Raw genomic sequence first — 23,601 nt, forward strand, 5'->3', positions numbered from 1 at the left:
AGAGTCAATGAAGACGGAGGGTGTCGTGGTGGAAGCCTGTGTGAGAAACTTACTATGAGAGGAAAGAGGATGTTGAAGTTAAAAAGCTGTTGTGGTGAATTATTAATGCCAGGCATTGTGCCCAGAGACACAGCCTCTTACAGACTTTTTTTTTTTTTTGTCTCTCACACACAAACACACACACAAACCCAGCTGCAATCCCCAGATGCTTGTGCAGGAAACAGCGTACTTGTCACTCTGTCTGGATTTGGTGGGGAGGATGAGGTTGGGGGGGGGGGGGGTTATGTGTAAGTGCTCTGTTGTCTCCGGCTGCGATGAGAGGGATGTTTGTAGCTGTTAGCTGAATGGTGAATGTTCTGTGTGTGTGTGTGTGTGTGTGTGTGTGTGTGTGTGTGTGTGTGTGTGTGTGTGTGTGTGTGTGTGTGTGTGTGTGTGTGTGTGTGTGTGTGTGTGTGTGTGTGTGTGTGTGTGTGTGTGTGTGTGTGTGTGTGTGTGTGTGTGTGTGTGTGTGTGTGTGTGTGTGTGTGTGTGTGTGTGTGTGTGTGTGTGTGTGTGTGTGTGTGTGTGTGTGTGTGTGTGTGTGTGTGTGTGTGTGTGTGTGTGTGTGTGTGTGTGTGTGTGTGTTAGTGAGAGAGAGAACGCAAGAGGCTGATGCAAAAATGTGATATACTGTATGTTGACTGACCTAAATACCAAGCAACATACAGAGTGGTACAAATCGGTCTGCACGAGTTCCATGTTGGTTTTTAAGCAGCGACGTAAAACGAGGCCAAGATTTGACAGCGCTGATAAAAACATATTGGTGAAAACCGAGGAAACTACTACGACTAATATAAACGGAATTCCTAATTCTGGACAAATGCTCCCTTTTCCCTCGAAGCGATTTTTAGCGACCTAAATGTACGTAATTAAACACATTATTATTTCCTCCGTGCAAATTCAACGTGCTATTATTCATGCACATCCTTGTTCAGGAATCACGATGAGCATGTAAAAACTAATGACGCGTTGTGCAAGAGAGAGTGTTTATTATCTGGTTTCATTGACGCGATTAACATGCTTATACTGTACTGTACGCGACCTGCGTTTTACTAGCTCGCGCTGACCTCTGTCAAAGCTCACAGACGGCTGCCTCGCCCCTCACTGTAGTACAGCCGCAGAGCTGTCAGTGCTTTTGGTGGAGGTTAAACATGAAGCGAGTGCGTGGAATAACAGTTGGCGTGATAGGATGATGGCTGATGGAATGAGTGGCTGTAAATTGGGGTGGCACAGTATATTAAAAATGCATCATTAATGCAATATAAATATGCACAATGTACTTACTTCACTTGTTTTATAATGTTCTCCCAGTGTTTTGGCCTAACACACTTCCTCATTCGCTGCAGTTGGATTTTATTCCATTCTATTCAGAGCCTGCTTTGGTTATTTACAGTGTGAACCTATGTTAACAATAAGCAGAAAGACATAAACACTGTTTACCTAGTCGTCATCATCATCATTGCAATATTCAGCAACATTGTCTCATATTGTACTCATAAGGTCTTACTGTACATTTTTTGAGTGTGTTTTGTGCTGCACACCTCATCCTCAGAAGGTGCATGTCGTGCTGTTTCTGTTTTCCCGGGAGATGTCGGCAGTGTGAAATCTGCCTCCGGTTTCTGTTTAAACTGCAGTTTTGTAACCCACCTTCTGCTTCTTTCTCTCTTCTTCCCTGTGTAGCCGGTGTCGCCGTGGCCCAGAGAGTCGTGACCGTGCAGAGCGGCCCGCTGGTACGGACCGAGGGCTCCCATGTGACCATCTGGTGCAACGTGTCCGGCTACAAAGAGGGGGTCGAGCAGGACTTCGAGTGGTCCATGTACCTGCCGTCGGCGCAGGACCGAGAGATCCGCATCGTGAGCACAGCTCAGCAGAACTATGCCTACGCTCTGTACGCCCAAAGGGTGAATAGCAAAGAGATCTACGTGGAGAGGCTCAGCCGTGACTCGGCCGTGCTCCACATCACCAAAACACTGGCCCTGGACCAGGGTCTGTTTGAGTGTTACACGCCCAACACAGACGGCCGGTACCTGGGATCCTACAGTGCACGCACCAACCTAACAGGTGAGTCTCTTAAGCCCATACAAAGCAACTGAAAGCACGGATAAACCACCTGTGTGTGTGCAGATGAACCACAATTACAGTTCCCAACACAAGTATACAACCTTAGGCACAGTTTGCCGTACAGATAAAGCCAACAGTGTGTCATTACCAATCAATCCGCAATCAATTAATCCGCTGAATAGGAAATACTGGTTAATTACTTCTCCACACACTTAAATACATCCTGTGGGTATGTTTCTGTTTTTATGCTTATTTATTGTTTGATAGTTTAAATGAATACAGTCCTGCTATAATGGAGGCCATTGTTTAAAGTTACCCCGTGGAGGTTTTTGATGACTCGTGGTGCTTTGGAGCGATGTCTGCATCAGAAGATCCTCGGGTTGTTCGCATCATCTCTGGTCCGCTTGCAATTGTAAGTTAACGCAGGTGATGATGGGAAACAAAACAGCAAATATGGTTGTGATGTTTTACTTTGTCAGAGTATAGATCTGGCAAGGTAAGTGAATTGCTTTAGTGTGTGTGTTTTTAAAACGCAGATGCAATTAAGAGCCCTAATAGAAGGTTGAGGTAATTTCTCTCACATAGATTTCTGTCTGCATATGCACCATACAAACATTACATCAATTCAGACAGGAACACTTTTGGCGTAATTAAACCATTGCAACGAAGGAAATGCAGTTAGCCTTGGTGTTGATGACTCCACTCTTCAGATGTTCACTGCGTTGGCCAAGCAGCATACGAAGCCAAAACAGGGATTTACAATGGACACACAATGAACTGCCTCGGTGTGAGAATGGCGGCGATCGGAGCATGACTGATAGACTGCGGTCAGCTGGTTACAGCTGGGTTGTATGACTAACGTGTCCCGCATGAACTAACACTAAGCATAATTTGCAAGCAGGGGATCAAAACTGGACTGCACGAGAATCTAGGACTCGTGTTGAGTTGTTCATGCACATACGGTGCCTTCGTGTTAAATATTTCAAACAAAATCTCTCACCTTAGTCATCCCTGCCGTATGTAGAGTGGGTTATCTCTCCGTCTTACCCTCTCATTCACACTCACACACTCCTTTGATACACCTCTCCTTGACCTGAGCTGTTTCAGGAGCGCGCTCGGAGCGCAGGCCCGATGATGTGTGAACGTTGCGAACAGATCAATCCGATATGTCCACACATCGCTCACTGGCACAGCTGCCAAAGCTCCGGGATTCCATTCCCTTCATAACTTCATACCTTCATACCTTCGACTGTGTGTGGCTGACCTCTCTCTCAGGGTCAAAGTGCAAACCAACTGTGTCTCTGCTTGAGTTGCACATATTTAGGTCCTAAGTCACTGGTCGTGTGGTGCTGTGAGAACCTGATTTAGCAAAGTTCAGTTCAGGCTGCCTGTGATCAATACTCGCAGAAACGGCACAGTGTGCACTTAACAGATCAATAGGCTTGTTTTTTACATTAAATAAGTGTTATTACATGGACTTGAACATTCATATTTTTGTACTTTGAGCAGCGTGATCTTTATGTGGGACAGGGCTCAGGAGCAGGGCGCAGTAAAACTGCACTGCTGATAGCACGCGGTATTTATAGTCCTGAGTGTGAGAGTGGGATCTAGACAGAGTATGCAAGGAGAAGTGTTGAGGGACTTTGTCATATTCTCTTTCTTTGTCTGAAAGCTCTTAGCCCTGTTTTGGAGGTCAGAGAAACACAGTAAGTTTTTCTGTATTTCTGGGGGTCCCCACTGTGATCCTCAGCAGCTGCAAGTTTCCTAGGATCATCCACCCTCTCTCTCCCTCTGTTTTTTTCTCCTACTGTGTTTTACTCTGTAATCTGTATGTGTCCATTCATCTTCCCTGGCCTTTTTTTTTCCATTTGCTCTCACTCTATTGTATTAAAGTCCTTTGTGGATGCTGTCCCTGAGGATATTTTCCACAAGCAGGAGAGTAATATAGAGGAAGTTCAGGGAGGAAGGATGTGACCTCGAAGACTAGACTAGGTGTGTGTGTGTCTGGCTGTGGGGGAAGTTGGGTTAATTGTAGAGGGGTTAGAAGACCACACTAGTAATTTTTACCCTGAGCTGCATTGAGGCTTACTCACACGGACGTCACCTTACAGTACAAAGAGCTGGTGAGGGTTTCAGCGTGAAACACAATACCTGCTGCTGCTGCTGCTGCTGCTGCTGCTGGAGGAGTTTCAACAATGCACCTGTACCCCCACACCACCACACTGATACAGTGACACAGAGTTTTCACGCCTGGTATCATCTGTCACACAGAATCAGACACCCCGGCTGTGAATGCAGTCGATCGTCTGGGGAAAATGATTCTTAGTCATCCTCGTGTAAGTTGCTTTTTTCCGAGACGCTGTTTTTAAGGAGGTGAGCAGACAGACGGTCTGTCTTTTTTTTTTTTACATCCTCATGATGCAGGATTGATCGAATGGAAATGTGCCAGTACTAAATGATGCGTTTTAATATTCAGTATATTAAATATTAAATATATGTGTAAAGAATAATATACCATGATAGCACAAATACTGCATTATGTCCACTTAATCAGTAAGGGATTAAGATCATATCTCCAGACTAAAATGTTTGGATATTTCATGGAGTGATTCTACTGTATAGTGAACGAGCCAGCTCTCGCAGCCGATTCTTTGAATCCATGCAGGCAGGGGCTGGACTTTATTTTTATGGACACACCATGTGGCCAATGACATGCAAAGACAGACTAGGATCATACTATTATGCAAAAGAAGGAAGGGGGCAGATGCTCCAAAGACAGTGTGTTGGTACAGGCCAGGTACACACAGAGACGGGGGATTTAGATAAATTTAAATTTAGAAAATGAGCAATAAAGAAGTGTCTGGCTGCATTTCAAAGATATTGGAGACTGCAAAGCTCAGTGTGGGGTTAGGTTAAGTTAAGTGCAGGTTCTGTGTTCAGTTCATTTAAAGGTTTGATTAAAATGTAAAAAAAAAAAAAAATATTAACTGTATTTTTTGTAACACCTTTTATGGAAGCTGATTTAAAAACTGCAAAATTAGGCTAAAATAAAAAGCTACGGAGTACGAGTCAGTGAAGAGCCGTTTGGGAGCTGAGCCAAAAGAAAGAGCTGGATTTCACATCACTATTCTGTTAGATTCAGTGATTTTTTTTTTTTACATTGGTTTTGTGTTGTTTTTTAAGCACCAGCCTTTTAGTTGGGAGCAGGCTTTTTACCATTTGACTCTCTGGATTGGGATATTCATCGAATCGCCACACTCGTGCCGATACACAGCTTTATTATTTGTAAAGTGACACAGAGGTTCATAAACACTGTATGTAATACACAGAAAGCTTAGGTTTTATTAGTTCCCCCTCCTAATATATGTCATAGAAAAGCAGGAGGCCCTGCTGCTTTGTACGGACCAGTCTGAGAATGTTTAGACATTTGTCCCACATATTTAAAATACCTACGTCCACCACTTCTATAAATTGCTTCAGAGTAATTGCACGTCACAAAATACTTTGGCGCTAACACACAGCTCCACTTACGGCCTCTCAAATGCATCATTTTTTTTGAACACACAGTTTAACAGTAGACTATACGAACCAAGGCTTAGACACCTAAACGTAAATTGTGTTGTGTTCTTTTTTTTTTTGTGACATTTTTTTTGATGTCAGCGGTCATCTGCAGTTTTTTTTTTCTGTGCACACCTCCATCCTCTGATCCTGCAGACTGACTAAGCTTAGTTGCATGCACGTGTGTGTGTGTGTGCTTCTGTGTGCTTGTTTGAGCATGCCTATGTGTGTGTGTGTGTTCCTCCTACACATCAGATTGTAGAAGAAAAGGACAACAGCCTGACATGGCCATCATGGTTGTCCTTATCCTACGCACCAGCCTGTGTGTGAGCGAGTCCAACAGCTAGCAGAACAGCAAGCCCTCACAGAGGCGAGCATCAGATTGCCATTACTTATGAAGCTGCCATATAGCATCACTGTCATAGACGGCACCATAGGAGTCACCGTGCTGGCAAAAATACAGATTCCAGCCTCCGGATTTGGCAAGTTGCTATCCATCTGAAATTCGGTTGTAACTGAGCTGGAGGCCCAAAGCCCATTTTAAAACAAAAAAGCATTCTCATATTTCTCTGTTATTCACCACCACTGGTCAAGAGAACGGGTTAAAACATCCATCTTACCCAGGTGTGATTAGAAAAACGTCAAGTTTAGCAGGGAGTGATTTCTGAAGAGAAGAAAGAGATGGATGGCGCTGAAAGGCAGCGATGAGGATATTGAAAAAGAGAGGAATAGGGGCAGAAGTGGCAGAATCGGGAAAATAGGTGGTTTGGGTGGCGCTGAATGGTGCGTGTGACCAATAAATGATGAGCTTTTCCTCTCGACTCCACTGTGATTGGTTACACCTCCACAAGGCATTACCCACAATGCGACTGCCGCTATAGGGGTGCACTTTAAGTAGTCTGTGCCTGATGTGACTCCTAAGGTTAATGCAGTCACTTACCGCCATGCAAGTTTGAAACACAATTATCCAGAACAAATTGAGGACGCCGGGAAAGAAGGAGAAGGAGAAGGAGGAGGGAAAATGGCAAGAGATGAGACCCAGGAATTACAATTAAGGAAGAAGGAAACCGTTGGCTGTGGTAAAGTACTGCATTGCTTTATTCCCACTTTTTATTCCTAGTGTATTGATGCCCTACATTATTTTTACTCTGATTTTAAGTGGAGAGAGAGAATTCTTTCACCTGCTCTACAGTAAGAACTCTGTAAAGCTACCCAAGGTCACTGTTTTGTTTGTGTGCTTGTGTGCACATGCAACCTTCAAACATGTGTTTGTGAAGAGGGCAAAGAACACTGTTGACTTTTTTTTCCCCTAAGCTGAGCCAAGGCTGCACACTGTTAAACATACATGCGGGTGTACAAGCGGCCTGATTCATGCCTGTGCCGAGCTCAGTGTTAGTGCGTTACTGGTTTTGCGTCGCACTTGATTTTCTTCCTCGGGGGATTCGACCAAGTTGCACTCCTCTACTTCTCTAATGAGACAGAGGCAACGAGGGGAGATGTCATCTCACATTCTGTCTTTTTACGCTGGGTGACACCGAGACCCCCTCCCTCCCTCCCTCTCTTCCTTATTCTGCTGTGCTCCATCTCTCCTCCGTTCATCAATCCAGAACCCCCCAGATTTGATTAAGCCTTGCTCTCCACCCTGGCTCTCAGTTGGAGCTGGTCATGCAGGTATATGGTTTCGTCAATAGTAGCTGTTCGTTGAGTTTCATCGCAGGACAGAGAGGCATATCGGTGATGGAAGCACATAGCATAAGAGTGCAGAGGGAAGTAGGGATTGGATTAAGATGGACAATGGGAAGATTGGAATCTCTTTTATAGAAGACAAATTGCAGAACAGTGTGGACAAAGCAAGATAGAATAAGATTTACTGAAGGAAAGAGGTGAATAAAGGACAGAAAGTGTTGATAAATGGACAAGGGAAGTTATATCTCTGTGTCTTTAGGAATTGATGAGGGACATATGCCTGAATGTGACTGGGGCTTTTCATCTCTTCTTGCAGTGACACTTCTAGCCTTTTCTGCCCCCTCTCTCTCTCTCTCTCTCTCTCTAGCTTCGCCATCACCTCTCACTTTCATTTACAATTACATTCCTTCTCTGCTGAGATTGTGTGTGTGTGTGTGTGTGTGTGTGCGTGCACATCCCAGCTTTAAGCTGTGGACCAGGCAGGATTCCAGATGGAGAGAGATTTTATCGCTATGTCTGGCTTGCCATTTTCTTGCACATCTCATCCACTTTTGCGGACAGAGCTTCCTGCTCAATAACATTACTGCCAGTTGGACTCACCGTACACAGGCACATGCATACACACACACACACACACGTGCACAGAAAACAAACACAGTCACACACTGTAGTGAACTGTCAGTCAGGACAGATGTCGCACCCATAATTGAGTCTGAGAGGTACCTTGCTGTAGTGCTCCCACTGGAACATATGCTTTCCTACTGAACATCACTGAAGAGGGCTTTAACAGCCCAGTGGATCACTGTGGGAGACAATACAACTGCTGAATCTAGTAGAACATCGATGCACTGTGAATAAAACAGTGTTTTGAACAGAACAACAGACAGCCTGGTACTCTGTAGTCCTGTAGTACAATCTGTACTGGATGTACGGCACCACGGTGGAACGATTTTTTTTTCAGATTCTTATTTAACACATAAGTTTTCATAGAAATATCGATTTGGGTCTTTTTCTGTTAAGTGGACATGGAACAATAGTGTAGTTAGGGCAGTGAGAGGATATCGGTGGGGAAAAAACAAGTCTATTTCAAGTGTGATAATCCTCAGGCTCTGCAAATCGTTGTGGAAGTTAGGGCAGTGAATCAAATATGAAACTGTAATCTAATTAAACGAAAGGCATTTCAGAGGAGCAACTTTGTTTTACTTTATCCTCAAATGTGTTAGGTTGTTAGAAGAGTCTAATACTCTGAGGTGTTTCTTAGGTCACATTCAATGTCTTGTGAAGGGCCTGTGATTCACAGTGACTTGGAAAAGCCCAATAGACACATTTTGATAGGTTTGGTTATACACCTTGTCCACTATGGTAAGACTGACAGTGATGAGGCATCATCTCTTTGCAGGCCCAAAGTTTCAGACCTAATCCTAATGTACCTGTCAACTTGAATGTGCATGAATAAATGTATTTAAGACGCAGACACTGCAGACATGGTGTCCTGTCATTATAGGAGTTACTGGTAACATGAGTGACGGCTGTCCCAGTAAAACATGTCAGTGTGACAGTGATTCAGCATGGAAAATGGCTGAACCCGGATACTAAAACACCTAAATAGAGCTGAGTCATGTCAACATTTCAGACTGCTAAGAGTTTGAAACACAGGTTTGATCCAAATGTTCTTTGGTTAAACCAGTGTATTAGGCTATGTTTATACTGACACAGGTATTTTTAATATCTTGTTGTGCCTTTTGTTTACAGACAAACGGCATTAGTTTGCCTCTGAAAACGATTCTTCTTCTCTAAAAACTCCGGCAAAAGTGGAGATTTTGGAAACCTCCGTTTTTGAGAATGAGGTTATTAATGAGGTCCCGGAGGAGTGGTGTGAGAATTTTAGAATGTTGCGATCATCGCTGCTGTCACTTGAATAGTTACGTCCATACATGGAGGGTGAGAGGTCAGTCGCTGTTGTTGTCGTTGAGGATTCTGATTGGCTTGTATGGCTTTCTCCTTCTTCCTACACTGCCGCCCACAGGCTTGACATAGTTATGATGGCTCTCGACAGCATATTTATGCGGGTTAAAGCTCACATAGAGTGGTCCTGTTGCACATATATGTTAGTTAGTTATGGAGGTCTACTTACATACATTAACTTGTTTTTATGGTCAAAAACCACCTAGTTGCTGATAGAAATCCTCCTTTCTGACGCTGTTCCCCAGCCGCGATATTTCAGACTCAACTCTCACCTCCAGAAGACAGAGTGTGTTGTGATTGGCCAGCCCACTCTCAGAAGCGCAGCTCCCCCCTCTGGAACGGTGGATGCACTGCTACGAAAAGGATGATGTGTGCACAAAGTTTTAGATTCAAAGACCTGTCCATGGCAACGAAGTGGGTCCCTGGACTACTCAGCCCAACCCAGCTCCCAGAGCCCATTGTTCCCTGCTTTTGCTCCAACTCCAGTTGTTGATGCTGTTGGGCCAATCAACTCACTTTTACCATTAAGCATGAATCTAAATGCTCTTGTAGCCCAAAGACACACTTTCAAGCAAACCATACTTTTGCAAATGTATTACTGTCTGTTGCCCTTCTGAAAATATAAATGATGTCAGACATGCTCTGCATTTCGCCTGTCGCCCACGCTATGGACTAAGGCTAATGAGAAAAGATTTAGTAACCACGTGTGTGTGTGTATGTGTGTGTGTGTTCTGTTTATATGTTTGTTAATGTTTATATAATGGGCTAAAGATGTGCTAGTGTTCCTCTTGCTGATTTGATTAGCTTGGCTTAACGCTAAACCTCACGGGCCTGCTGTCTCTTCTCGGGGAGATAAACAGAGCACAGAATATGAATTCAGTATGAATATGGATGTGCTCATTTGCTAGTTTGTGTCCATGTCGGTGAAATGTGTCAAGTTAAAAGTGGAACCTATAGTATTATAGTCTGGATTGTGTGTGTGTGTGTGGTCCTGGACTCTCAGACTGCTCCTGGCTGGAGTGATAACCCATTCTGACACACATACTCACACAGGCATCAGAATCCATTTATATGTACAAGAACATGCTCAGATTTTTTGACTCTCATGTCCTCAGGCAGATTATTCAATCGCTGTTTGATTCTAAAGACGTCAATTTTTCTTAGTGATTCATCCTGTGCATGGGGAGCTATAGACAAATGCTCTTATGAAACGGTAACCGCTCACAGAGACGGGGGGGGGGGGGGGGGGGTTCCTCTTGTAATAGCACTGATGGAGATGTTTGTGCAACACAGCGGGCCGTGTTGCACTTGATTAAGCTCTGTCAGACTCTGATTGTCACAAAGCAGCCGCGGCGGGCGTCGCACGAGACAGCAGGTATGATGTTGAATACCAATCTGCTGCCAATGGAGGAGCTGCACGTCATGATTATGTCATATTACGCTCAGAAAATGATCCGTTAACAAGCTTTAGAGCTTTGGTCATCACCATGTTGGGTTTTTGGTGAAACATTGGTGGGACTGACTGAAGACTTGTTCACTGCACTTCCACCTGCAGCTGCAGCCATATTTGATTTTACCATCTGTCACTCACATGGTGTAGATCCTAATACATGTAGACATATTTGTGTTTTGTCTACTGTTAATATAATTTACAAAATTTAAATCATGCTGTGCAGTGTAAGACCTAAAACTACTGTTTGAGACGACATACTTGTAACAACAAATAAATGTAATTGCAATGTGCTTCAGGCCACACTACTATTTTAATTTATTGCAGACGATACTCGGATCAAATTTTTTTGCTACTATGTAGGTTAGCCGGCTATTTATATCCACTGTTTTGAAAAGGTCCGATTGTATTTAAAATGTCTATTTATATCCACTGTTCTGAATAGGCCAGATTATTGATAATGTGATAGGCAATCTTATTTATAGTAATTTCATCTTATTTGTTATTTGTCTCCATGTCTACTTTTCTTATATCCATGTGTATTATGTTTTTATTCTGGCCTGATTGTTGTTCGTTTGCCTGCACAGGGACTGCAGATGTAAATTAGCGATTAATTAACTCTGGAACAATTGTAAAAAATTGCATTTGTCCTTGTTAACCTTCTTATTACCATCAAGATAATGAGGCTGTCTAAATATTTATTGATTTTACAGCTGAAATATTGTCAAAAAGTATTCAGAGAGTGAGTACTTCTGCCCCTTTAGGCCCGTTTTTTCCAAGATTACTTTTATATTTTTTTCGATATCTGTCAATTATTCAACCACTTAGGAATAAGTTGACGTCACAAACGCGTGACGCACTGGTGAATCTTGTCTGTAGGGCTACCGCCATAACGAGTATATGGGTGCAAAGCTCTATTTCCCTGCTTTCGGGTATCCATCCATCTGTCTTCTATCACTTTATCCTCCTCACGAAGGTCGTGCGGGGTGCTTTGCCGATCTCAGTGGACATGGGGCAAAAGGCGGGGTCACACCCTGGGCAGATGGCCAGTCCATAGTTTTGGAATTTTCTAGATATCACAGTCTCGGAGTTATGGTAATGATCAGTATGCATGCCAAATACTGTGGGCGACGACAGGATGGTCACAGAGGGGCTAAATCAACAATAAACTGAACTGAAATCAAGTTATACTGTAAGTGGGTCATTTTCTCATAGACTTACATACAAAATGGCACTTCTGCATTGGCTTTTACTTTATAACACTATAGACCCAGAGATAACTTCCATTTTTACAGCCTATAGTTACTCTTGAAGATGTTGTTACCTGATACCAGTTTCAAGAAAAGCATCACCGCCACCTCATCAGCATGCTAATCGCAGCCCTAACCGTTTGCAACAGGAACCCGGGAATAAGTCAAAACCTGTTATGTAATGACATTTCAGTGTAGGCTGTAGAGCCAGCCGCCGGCTGTTGTTGCTGTGGTAGAAGTGAAGAGTAAAATGCTCCACCTGAGAGGCTACACTTTTTAGGCATAGCAGCGCCACTCTGTGAGCAAGCTGACGACCCTCAGGCGCCGTCTCAGGGACGCACCGCCGTGTAAAATCTGCCTTGCTGTACACAATCACACACACACACACACACACACACACACGCACACTCGGAAGCATCTTAAAGTTTACCCATACACGCTTGTTTCGCTATAGTTCTTAGGACACTCATAGACATAATGCATTCCCTTTACCCTAGCATTAACCACGACGGATAAATGCCTAACCCTAAAGGTCCTTGGAGTACATTTCCTTGAGTACAATTCTGAGGGATCAGTACTTTACTCGAGTATCATTTTTGGGGAGTACTCATGACTTTACTCAAGTAGATTTGAGAGGCAAATATTGTACACTTTACTCCAATACATTTTTTATCCATAACCATGAGTACCCGTTACTTCTTCTTAAAAAAAAACTACAACATGGTCAGATTGAGACTTTGTTTACCAAAACAAAACTTCATCACTAGTGCTATTACACATTTATGTAAGCTGAGCATTTGTTTTTATGTCCATGAAAACTCTAGCAGAGGTTTGTCAGAGCGTTGCCATTGTGCTGTTGCCATGTGGGCAAGAGAGACATGTTAAATAAAGCAACGTAAAAGGTAAAGAGATGAAAATGACTTGATTTTACTTTGAATTCCTTTTACATTCTTCAAGGTATTAACATAATAACATTTTTCATAACTCCATGTAGGACATTTCTATACGTAAATGTAAGCACTGTGGCAGTAGTAATGGAATATTTAGAAAATGTCATGGCGAAATTACGTGGCCGATGTGTTCATTGGACACATGTACGAATTAGTTTGGTTTGCAAAGTATTTTAACATAAACATAACCCTACTCCGAACCTTAAAACCAACTCTTAACCCCCAAAAGCCCTTTAACGTTTTGAGGACCATCTAAAATATCCTACAAGGTCAAAAAGTCTTCATAAAGACAGGTTTGAATCAAAATGTGTCCTCACAGCCGACTTCACTACACTACACTACACACAAACACATGGAATATTAAAAAGAATGGCACAACCCGTTCCCTAAAGTCAGTTGACTAAGGGATAGACAGCTGACACATGTGCCGACACCTGTGCCCTCATGCCAAGCCGGGCCATTGTGGGACATGGACAGAGAGTTGGGTTTGCATGTGTATGCCTGTATGAACAGGGGTGGGGTTGGCATATGCCCGATTCCCCTCAGTGTTGGCAGCAACGACAGACAGTTGCTCCCTCATCTGCTGCCCTGCTGGACGGATGCCTGGTGGATGACTGCGCGCTGCCCACCTCGCCTTTACGACACTCTTTTCTCCCCTCCTCTGCCCCTGAAAGACAATTTCTCATAGACCCAACACAACACAGCTCTCCTTATACTTTGCACACCTGGCCAATGTCCTCACTCTCTTCTTGTCGTGCATGAGTGGGGTGATGATTTAAATCTTGGCGTTGTGTGTTTATGGACAATTCGGAAAGGCTTTGGATATGACCGTGTACCTTTTTTTTTTTAAAGGAAGATGGCATGTGAGACTGGCCAGAAATCAGGGCTCTGTAGACTGATAAAACACACTGAATGGTTTGAAAGGTTTACAAGCTCACACACACACTCGCATGGTCAGATGGCCGGGGCTGTAACTGATTCTATCCTCGGGGAAGTCTTTAATTGGTCACAGTGCTTCACCATCTGGGGCCGGAGTGTCGCTTGAATGGAGATGGTGGGTGCTCCCGTAACGGGTACGGAGACAGGAAGAGGTGCAGATTAGGGTGGGGAAAGGATGGAGCGTATTAGTTTTAATACTTGCACCTCCAGTAAAACTGGAATCATAATATTCTTGACTGGGGAAATGCTGTTTATAATGCAAACGTGGGGGAGGGCTGCGTGCACATGATGGTGTTTGTGTGCGTTCATGTGTGCCTCTAGGTAAACCAGTTATGTGACATCTGTGTCTTTGTGCATGTGTGTGTGTGTGTGTGTGTGGAAGTGGCAATGACTCTGGGGTGTGGGTTTTTGCTGATGGTGGCAGACGGAGCAAAAAACCCTGCACATGTGCTAACAATCTCCAGGACAGCAGTAAAGGACAAGACAAACGGATACACACAGAGATGTTATCTCTGTGTGTGTGTGTGTGTTATTTCTCTCCTCCTGAGTGTTTGCTGTTATCTGGATACATGGGCAGAAGACGGTGTGTGTGTGTGTGAGACTAAAGAAGACAATGGAGGAACTGGGTCTGAAGCTGGTGAAGATGAAAAGAGAAATGTGGCGACAGAAAGCGACATGCGATGCTAAATGGGGAGGGGGGGGGGGGTTATAAAGGCGTATTTCACATGTTTAGGCATGATGAGTAAATCTCTGATGCTCTAAAGGATTTCAGTCAACGATAGCTTTGCTCATAGCTCCTCTCAAACACTCTTAAGGAGATTTGTCTTTCATACTCCCACCTCTCTTCAGACTACCCCTCCTCTCACTCCTTGCCTTTTGATCGCCCCCCCCCCCCCCCCCCCCCGCTTACTCTCCGTCTTCCCAACTCTCTCTCACTCAGGCTAATTTCCTAGCCGGGCCTCAGTGAAAGGTAGTGTCATGTTTTGTGTGAGTGTGTGCGTGTGTGTTTGCGTGCTTCTTAGTTCCTGTTAAATCCACCACTCCTGCCTTCGTGTAAACGGCGTCCCGTATTGCGATAAAGCGTCCCTTCATCACGGATCCCACTCTTATCGCAGCATTCAGCCTTTCAACTCAACGTCCCCATTCTCCTGCTACAACAACAAGCCCACTAATGCCCATCTGCTTTTCTCCTCACCCACTTTCTCCTTTTGTCCCCCCCCCCCTCCCTCCCTCCCTCTGCGCTGTCATGGGCAGAGAACAAGGACAAACACGCATATTTCCAATAAAGCAAATGAGAGAAACTTGTGATTAACTTGTGATTGGTGATTATAGGGTTCTTTGGGACGAGCTGATACAATACTTGGTGTTCAAGTCAAAATCAGGAGCTGAGTCACATCGTGGGCTGTTCATTTCTTCTGTATGGCGTCAGAAAATGCTGTTACGTGGTTGTCTTTTGACATTGCTTGAAATGGCTCGGTGGTAAATGCATTCGCGCAAACACATAATTATAAATGACACTGTTATATGCATTATCAGTAAAGATTTATTCAGTTTTCTAAGTTCTTGGAGCCAAAGGGAAGAGCTGGTACGTTGCCGTTAACTCTTTTGACATGTGAGAAAATAATAAGGTAAACAGAGCAAGTGTTCATGTCGTAGTGATTGTGTTTACTCTCATTATCTAAGCCGGGAATTGATCTGATATCTATTTTTTGCCTACACGGGGACAGCTCAGAGATGTTAGTACAACATTGACATATTACTCTCCAAAGTGTTGCCAAATTCCACATCGAGCCGACGATTAGCATTCAATTAGAGCCAAGTTTCCTTTGCCAAAATGGTGAATTTCAATCCTCATTGTCCTTCTTATGTCTGTTTCAGTGTATAGATGCTGTATGTTCACCTGCTGCTAGTTGCTGCTAAATATATATCGTCGACCTACTAAACGGTAGGTTTATCACAACAGCTGTCTGCCGCTGTGGGGGAAACAAGGCTATTAAGAGCGTTGAAACTGAAACGAAACAAATTGCTGCTGGTCATAAAAAATCATAACGACGAGCTGGAAAAAAGGATAAAATGCTCCATAGAATTGTTGTGGAGTGTTGCATTTGTTTGGATCTCTGGTTGCACAACCTACTAATTTCCCTTGATTCATGATGTTCTTATCAGGCTATTCTTTGATCAGTACTGATTTATGTCCTCAATCTCTAAATAATAAAGCATACAAACTGTTTTGATATATGAACCAAATGGACACGTTTGATCGCGAAAGAGTATACATTATAATTCTTCGACTGTGTTATGCCTTATCCGACTGCGTAACTACGGAGATCCCTCGAACCGTCTTGGTGCCGGATACGCACTGCAATTTCCCACCCGAACAGTAGGGGTCTCTACGCAAGGTTGTTGTGCTTTTGGCTACAGTGAGCAATGGCGTCTGAGAGAGAAAGACTGTTGTTGTTGTTGCAGCGGAATAACATTAAAACAGTGGCCGTTTCTCACCTGAAGTAAATATTTTTTCTGTCACGGAACGCAGTTTTAAGATAATTTGAGGCGCGAAATCGGCCATTTAGAGTCTAAACATGTGCTGTGTGTATTAAGATATGACGTATTTATAGTTTGGCAGCGACATTGTTGGCGGTGATCAGCTCCGCCTCTGTGGACTCTCGGTGCGCACTGTGGCCGGCACAGATTAGCGTCAGTTCGGCCTGTCCTGAGGACCAATCGCAGCGCTTGCCGTCTCCGTTGTCCCTTGACGGAGTGACGGACACATAAAAAATATTTCGTGTAGACGACGCAGAGGCTCTTCGTTGACGCAGAGGGCTCTGCGTAACCTACGGAGAGCACTTTAGGCAGGAGTATAAATTGGGCTTAAGTAGAAGAATTGGATCTTCTAAGGAGGCAGTAATGCAACATTAAATATGCCAACGCCCATAAGATGCCAAAGAAATGGAAGACACTATCATCTATATTACATTATATACATTATACAATAGGCTCAGATGTAAGAAGTTCAACTTGTATTGTTCAGAAACTTCCCAGGAAATTAGGAGAATATGGGACCCATGAATTCAAACATCATAGTTTTCTTTTAGAAATATAAAAGTATGCATAAACATCTGAATGGAATGGGGCAAAACAACATAGTGTAATAATGGTGAAATACCATGATAGGATTCTAACTTTTAACTTTTTGCAACCTCGGACATGTTGGTAAAAACATGCTGTGCCAGGAAAATTCTGTTATTATTAACTTTGTGTATGATCTTCTGAATAAGATGATTGTATTAAGCAGCACACCCTCGGGGACTGCTGGTAATTCAGTGACCCAGTATGGCTGAGTCACGGCTTTTACGCACAACAAAACCGGTGCATAATTTTGCCACAGTGTGTGATTTTCAAAAAGGCATATCAATGTCCCTGAATCAGAGGCATGACATTTAACACAACAGCGTTTCTTCCTCTTCATAGAGACATCAATGGAAGCTGCCTGACTACTTCTTGCTGCCCGGCATAAAGGCACAACAACAATGTCCCTGTTCCTTGTTCATGCCTTGTCTACAGAACTGTAGGCCGGTATTAAGGCACAACATTCCCACCTTGAACACGCTGTATAAAAGGGGGCTTGTGTGTGTTAGAGAGCAGCTGTTCTCATAGGATGGAGAGTGTGTGTGTATGTGTGTTTTTGTGGTTGGCCTATGAGAGAAAGGGAAATTGAGCCAGATTGAGACAGGCCTGTTCTTCTACCGTAAGGTATAATGAGCTGTATTAGCCACAGGGGCCTGTGTCTCTCTCTCTCACACACACATACATGGAGCAGATGGTGCTCCCTTCTCTAGTTTTTATGACCCCTTAGGATAAAAACATTCGACATTTCAACTATCAATGTGGTCATTGCCTGACTGACATGTAGACCGCGAGCGGGTTCGAGAGAACTCAGTAGACGGTGCCAGGAGGAGGCTGAGAAAAACAGAATAAGTGATAATTGGGTGCTGACAAGCAACTTGTCTGACGAAAAAAGGAAACTCACCAGATAATATGGTGGCAAGAGCGGTGGGGTGGTGGTGAGGGGGGGGGGTGGGGCTGCATAGATGGAATAAGGCTCGAGGAGTGAGGAGAAAACTGTGAGGAGAAAAAATGGGACAGGGCCTAGAGAGGAGTGTCGGTGTAAGGAGACAGGAAAAATTGCCTCAGATTGCTTCCCCTTTTATTAAATGAAGAGGCTTTTTTCCTTTTAGTCACTGTGACCCTGGTGTTATAGCACACGACGCGTCGTTACATTCACACACACACTGAGAGAGATGTTCCAGTCACTGGAGACCTCACTGAAAATCTCATAACATCATCTCTGAGATCTCATATCCTCTCACCCTTTTCTTTTATCCCCCCTCTTCATTCCAATTTCGTCTCTTCTCTCGTCACGTTTTGAGAAGACTGGAGAGCTGGTGTGCTATGATGGAATCACGTGAAAGCCTCTTTGATGACGCACTCTTTTCTTTGTGCCTCCATTTAAAAAGAAAAAAATTACCGGCACGTTTATTTTAATTTTCACCTGAATGTCATGAATCTCAAAAAAATCAATCAATCATTATGACTTGACTTTATTCATTAGTCTGTTTACAAATTGCAGTAATTGGAGAAAACTCGAGCTGATCATCCCTGAAATATCAAGAGAATGGCATGAGCTGGATCCAAAACTGTCCGCGCTCGAATACTAATCTGCAGAGAGAAAATAACATTTGAGGAAAATGTCAAAAGACACTTTTTTGAAATGACTATCGGATTTAAAAGACGAGTCGTAGCCATATTTTTTTATTTATTTTTTGCATAATATGATCATTATGCCAAAATGTATTCAGCAATGTGAAAGTCAGTAACAGCTTTGACCAACACCTTCTCCTGCTTCAATGGCAAATATGTGACAGCTCTCCAGTCAAAGAGCTGTTCACTACGCGATAGCAATAAATAAGTGAGATATAAAATAAATAAAACATTAAGTGATAGCAAGGGACTTTACAGGAGTGGTCTCAAACTTACAGCCCCCATATCAATTTCATGTGCCCCTCCACTTAACATCATGTAATTATGTTATGTAATAAATCTAAAGCAACTGGCCATAAAATCCTCCTAATATGTCACAGAGACTCAGGAATAATATTCATATAACAAACTGAACTCACCAACAACAACAGTACAGACAAAAATATTCACATTAAAAAAATATCTTTTGCAGACTGCAAATCATGTTTATGTTTTGAAATCATGTTTTGGCGTCATGTGGCGCCACCTACCGGCGTCTACCAATCATTGCAGTCGGTAGAGTCTCAGCTGCCGAGCGACCACGGGTTGCCAGTTACGTCTGAGCTACGATGGCGGAGAAAACGAAACCTAAAAGACCTCGGTATTTTGAATTTGAGTGTAGTAACCGTTTTTGGCCACATTCTTACATATGGCGCCTTTAATGACTATATTCTATTTGCATCATAAACACATTTATATTGTGAACTTTTTATCGTTCCATATCAAAACAGATACTTTTATTGTGAAATAATGTGAAATATCATCATAAATATTATTATTTTGATGTATTTTTTCCTCAAAGTTGGACTTCTTTTTTTACTTCCTGGCCCTCTAGTGACCAAACTAAACATTTAGTGGCCCCCAGGTCATTTCAGTTTGAGACCCCTGCTTTACAGTAACATTCACATCTAACGGCCAATGAATATGCTAGAATGTTCCTCACTGTGTGTCCTCATTAATGAGTTATGCTCCAAGGCACCATTGATGCCCTATATCAGACTCTTCCAACATGGACTGTAGTAAAAAAATTATAATAAAAAAGGGAATTACATATGGCTTTTTGTGTGTGTGATATACTGATGTTTTCAATTGTTTGTGAGAATTCACTGAAATGACGTGCTTATTTTAGAGATTTACAAATGACCCCTTTTACTCCTCGAAAAGCAATAGTTTTGTGCTTCCGTTCCCGCATGTCAGCTATAAATCATCACAGCACCTAGTTTATAGTGATTTACCTACATTGGCCACAGCTTCCTTCAATCAACGGCAACACTTGAGTAGGTGGAAGCACAAAAGCACTATGGTACTGTGCATTGTGGATCTAAAACGCCCCAAAACATTTAAACCTTTTATTGAAGCAGCAGCAGCAGTGTAGTGACACACCATCAGAGATTCAAAGGAGATCGTCAAAAACACAATTGTGTCTTTGGATCCACACGGTGCACAACATCTTTTTAACCCGTTGTACAAAACCTATAAATATTTGCAGTATTGCACATATGAAGGAGTAGTGCTCTGAATGTTACACTAATTAGGGCTAATCTGATCATGTGTTATCGTTAGACCTCCTGCTGTGGACCTAGATCCCACACCGCGTCTTGTTTTTCTTCCTCCTCACCCCTTTCTTCTCCGTAACAGAGGCCGTGTCTGTTTTGTGGCTCTAAAGCGTGACTGTTACCCTGAGACTAATGTGTTTCAATCTCAGATTATCAAAGTGTGCCATACTGGTCGCTCAGGTTTCTTTTCTTTTTTTTAATTGCTCGCTCATTGTGTTGTTAGCATAAGTACGTGAAGTAATGAAGGATGAGTGACAAGCACATGATCTAAATATAGGCAACAGGACGATGATAATAATCTATTTTAAGTATATTTTCCACTTCCTGCAATCCTGCGAGAGGTTGTTGCAGTGCATGAAGCAAGAGAGCTTGTACCTCTTTGCTATTCATCATCTTCCATTTCCTTTGTCTTCGTCCTCACCCTCTGTCCTCTTCCTCCCACTTTACTTCGTTCACTCCGTTTCGGTTGAACCTCTTCATTCATGACTCACCAACATTTCTCGCACAAAAGAATGGAGCGGTGAATATGCACGGTAATGGACGGTGGGCACGAGAAGGACAGGTGTAGGCACAGGCAGGTTTCTGCTTGTGTTCCTTTTAATCACTTCCTGATTCGGTCCGCCCGCATGTGTTGCAGGCGTCCCGGGTCAGGAAGTAGGAAGTGACGTCTGCAAGGTGATGAGGCTGGACTCACATGAAGTGAAGCTAAGGATCGCCCACTCAATCTGTTTTCCTCTCAGCAGTGCTCTCAGTTTCACAGAGTAATTAACAATAATTACCCTACTAGCTTTGCCAAATGGCCATTTGCTTTGCACACACACACACAAACACACACTCTCACACACAAACACATACACTTAAGGCTATTACACGCTGGAAAGCTGTAACCACTTCAGCTGTGGCTGAGCATCTGCATTGCCAGGCAGTTGTGTTGTGAATGTCAAACGCCATAGGAGAGAATAAGGACAAGACTTTTGTGCTTTTAGAGTGGGCCGGTTCATCTTACTCCGGGTCTTGGATCCTCTAGTCCAGTTAAAATCTCGGGGTCCCTGTTCATACCTGGTATTGGCATTAAACCTGAGAGATCTGATCTCCAAAATGTCTTGAATGCATTCCCAGATCCGATTGGAAAAACCACATTGCCACAATATAAAACACTCTTTAATATGTTTCTCCCATGTTGTTGAATGTTAAGGCAGCGTAGGTAGAGCTTTAATTGACTTAGCTTTTTCTCCTCTCTCTATCAGCATCCACAACCGCATTAACAAGCTACGTTTACATGACATTTTTGGAATTAAAATACAGCAATAACATAAAGGAAATACTAGGCCCGAACAATTAATCGAAAAAGATATCGAAATCGCAATATGGCCGACTGCAAAGAGGTGCGATATTTGTTAAAGCCAAAATGTGTGTCAAAATATACTTTTAGATTCATTAGTGTCTCGATCTATACACATCTTACTCTACAGACTGAATAGAACATGTTTGTTTCTTACAGATCTGCACAGATGTAAGACAATAATCCTTTTAAATATGTTTTTCGAATGAAAATTAGCAAAAAAAAAACATTGTGAATATCGTGAACAATATCACAATCGCAATTCCTGTCAAAATAATTGCAAATTATTAGATATTTATTCGAAATCGTCCCGCCGTTTACGTGGATCAGACACACGATAGCGACTGTTTGTATGAACGCCGATGACCGGCATATACCAGCCCTCATTCGGACTGGCATGTTTACATGACTTTATTCTGATTACTTGCGTCCATTTGAGTCAGACTGGGTAAAACATTATTTTGTAAGGTGCTTATTTAAAGGTGCCATATGTAAGAATGTGGCCAAAAACAGTTACTACACTCGAATTCAAAATACACAAAATATTTATTTTAATGCAAATATTTTGTCTGTACCGTTGTTGTTGGTGAGTTCAGTTTGTTATAGGAATATTATTCCTGAGTCTCTGTGACATATTAGGAGGATTTTATGGCCAGTTGCTTTAGATTTATTACATAATGCACCTTTAAATTCAGAACAGGAGAAGTGTCCAGGACATATTTTAATGCTACAGTCATACTCCAGGTAATACCAAGTTTAAATGGGGCTTTAGCTGTACAGCACAATGAGTTTGATGAAGGCCTTTCTTGGGACAGTGTGACAACATCACTGCCCAACTGAAGCGATGCTTTTGTGGCCGATTATTTCGAACAAACCTGGCTGCGAAAGGTGAATTCGAATGCAATACACACCCTCGAGTTGCATAATTTATGTGTTTAACCACACACTACCTTTTGAAAAACATGTCATCTCTGGCAGCTACACACACCAGCGAGGGAGGAAAAAAAACAGCAGCTATTAGCAGTGATCTCAAATGAGGCTTTTTGCAGAGTTAACTCCACGGCTCTGTTTGTCCAAATAACTGACAGCCGAGTTTAAACTTGAAAGCCCGACTTAAGCATAAAAACTAACATTGTCATGCTGCTTGCACAAGTTAAGATCACTGTTATATTAGTGTTTTGTTTTTTCAAAATATACCTAGCACTGGATATCTGCCAGCTGTGATAACTAATGAAACATCTCCTATTGGAAATGGCCGCATTGAAAACAGGTGCAGCAATTTCGTTCAGCCACATGCGACCATGACACTTGGTACACCTACACATGGCAACGTGACACAGATTCCATTCAGTGCCATCAGCTGTGGAAGATTCCTAAAGTGAAAAACATAATGATTATTATTACTTAGCCTGAAAGACTCAAGTTATCGCTTCATATTAAAACCGGTGCTTATCACTTCAACTTCAGTGCAAGACCCACCAGGTTCCATAAAACACACACCTCCGATTGGATCATCTGAGCTTAACACTTAATTCCCCTCTCTGAACCAAGGTGGTTTTGCTTTTGGGGATAATGAACATTTTCTGCTCATTATTTATTTTTTTGCGATTCTCATAGTTTTTTTGGCACAGAAAGAAGCTTTCATGTAGCTGGCAGCCATTTTGAGATGTTTCCTGACTGTGTATGCATCTCACTAATGATGTCGCTCAGAAGCACATCTCTATAAATGTTCAGAAAACATTGTTCTGGTATCTACACACCTTTGGCTGCTTTCTGACTGCCTTGTCATTCAGATGCTGTATTTACTATGTTGGATATCACCGCTTTTATACACGGCCTCTTACTTGGAAGCTTTGACCAGCATCCAGAGACAAATGTTTTGACAAAAAGACCAAATTGAGACTGCGATACCACCACGCTCTCCGGGAAACGGAACAGAATCCAGAAACCCGCTGTCTTCATGCATTTAAATAGGCACATAAACGCAAAAACGTGCAGACAAATGCAA

The 23,601-nt window shown here is 42.8% G+C and overlaps 1 protein-coding gene across 1 annotated transcript in view; it reads left to right on the top strand.

Moving 5' to 3' along the window:
• igsf3 (immunoglobulin superfamily, member 3) overlaps positions 1-23,601 on the top strand; it is a gene marked incomplete at both ends in the record, with an annotated part of 80,333 nt that overhangs the window by 16,768 nt on the left and 39,964 nt on the right. The window contains one exon of the mRNA XM_083908880.1: positions 1,720-2,100. Within this exon, the coding sequence (XP_083765006.1) occupies positions 1,720-2,100 (381 nt within the window). The remainder of the gene's footprint in view (positions 1-1,719; positions 2,101-23,601) is intronic.

Source organism: Microchirus variegatus, assembly GCF_963457635.1.
Source record: "Microchirus variegatus genome assembly, chromosome: 22".
Lineage (NCBI taxonomy): Eukaryota > Metazoa > Chordata > Actinopteri > Pleuronectiformes > Soleidae > Microchirus > Microchirus variegatus.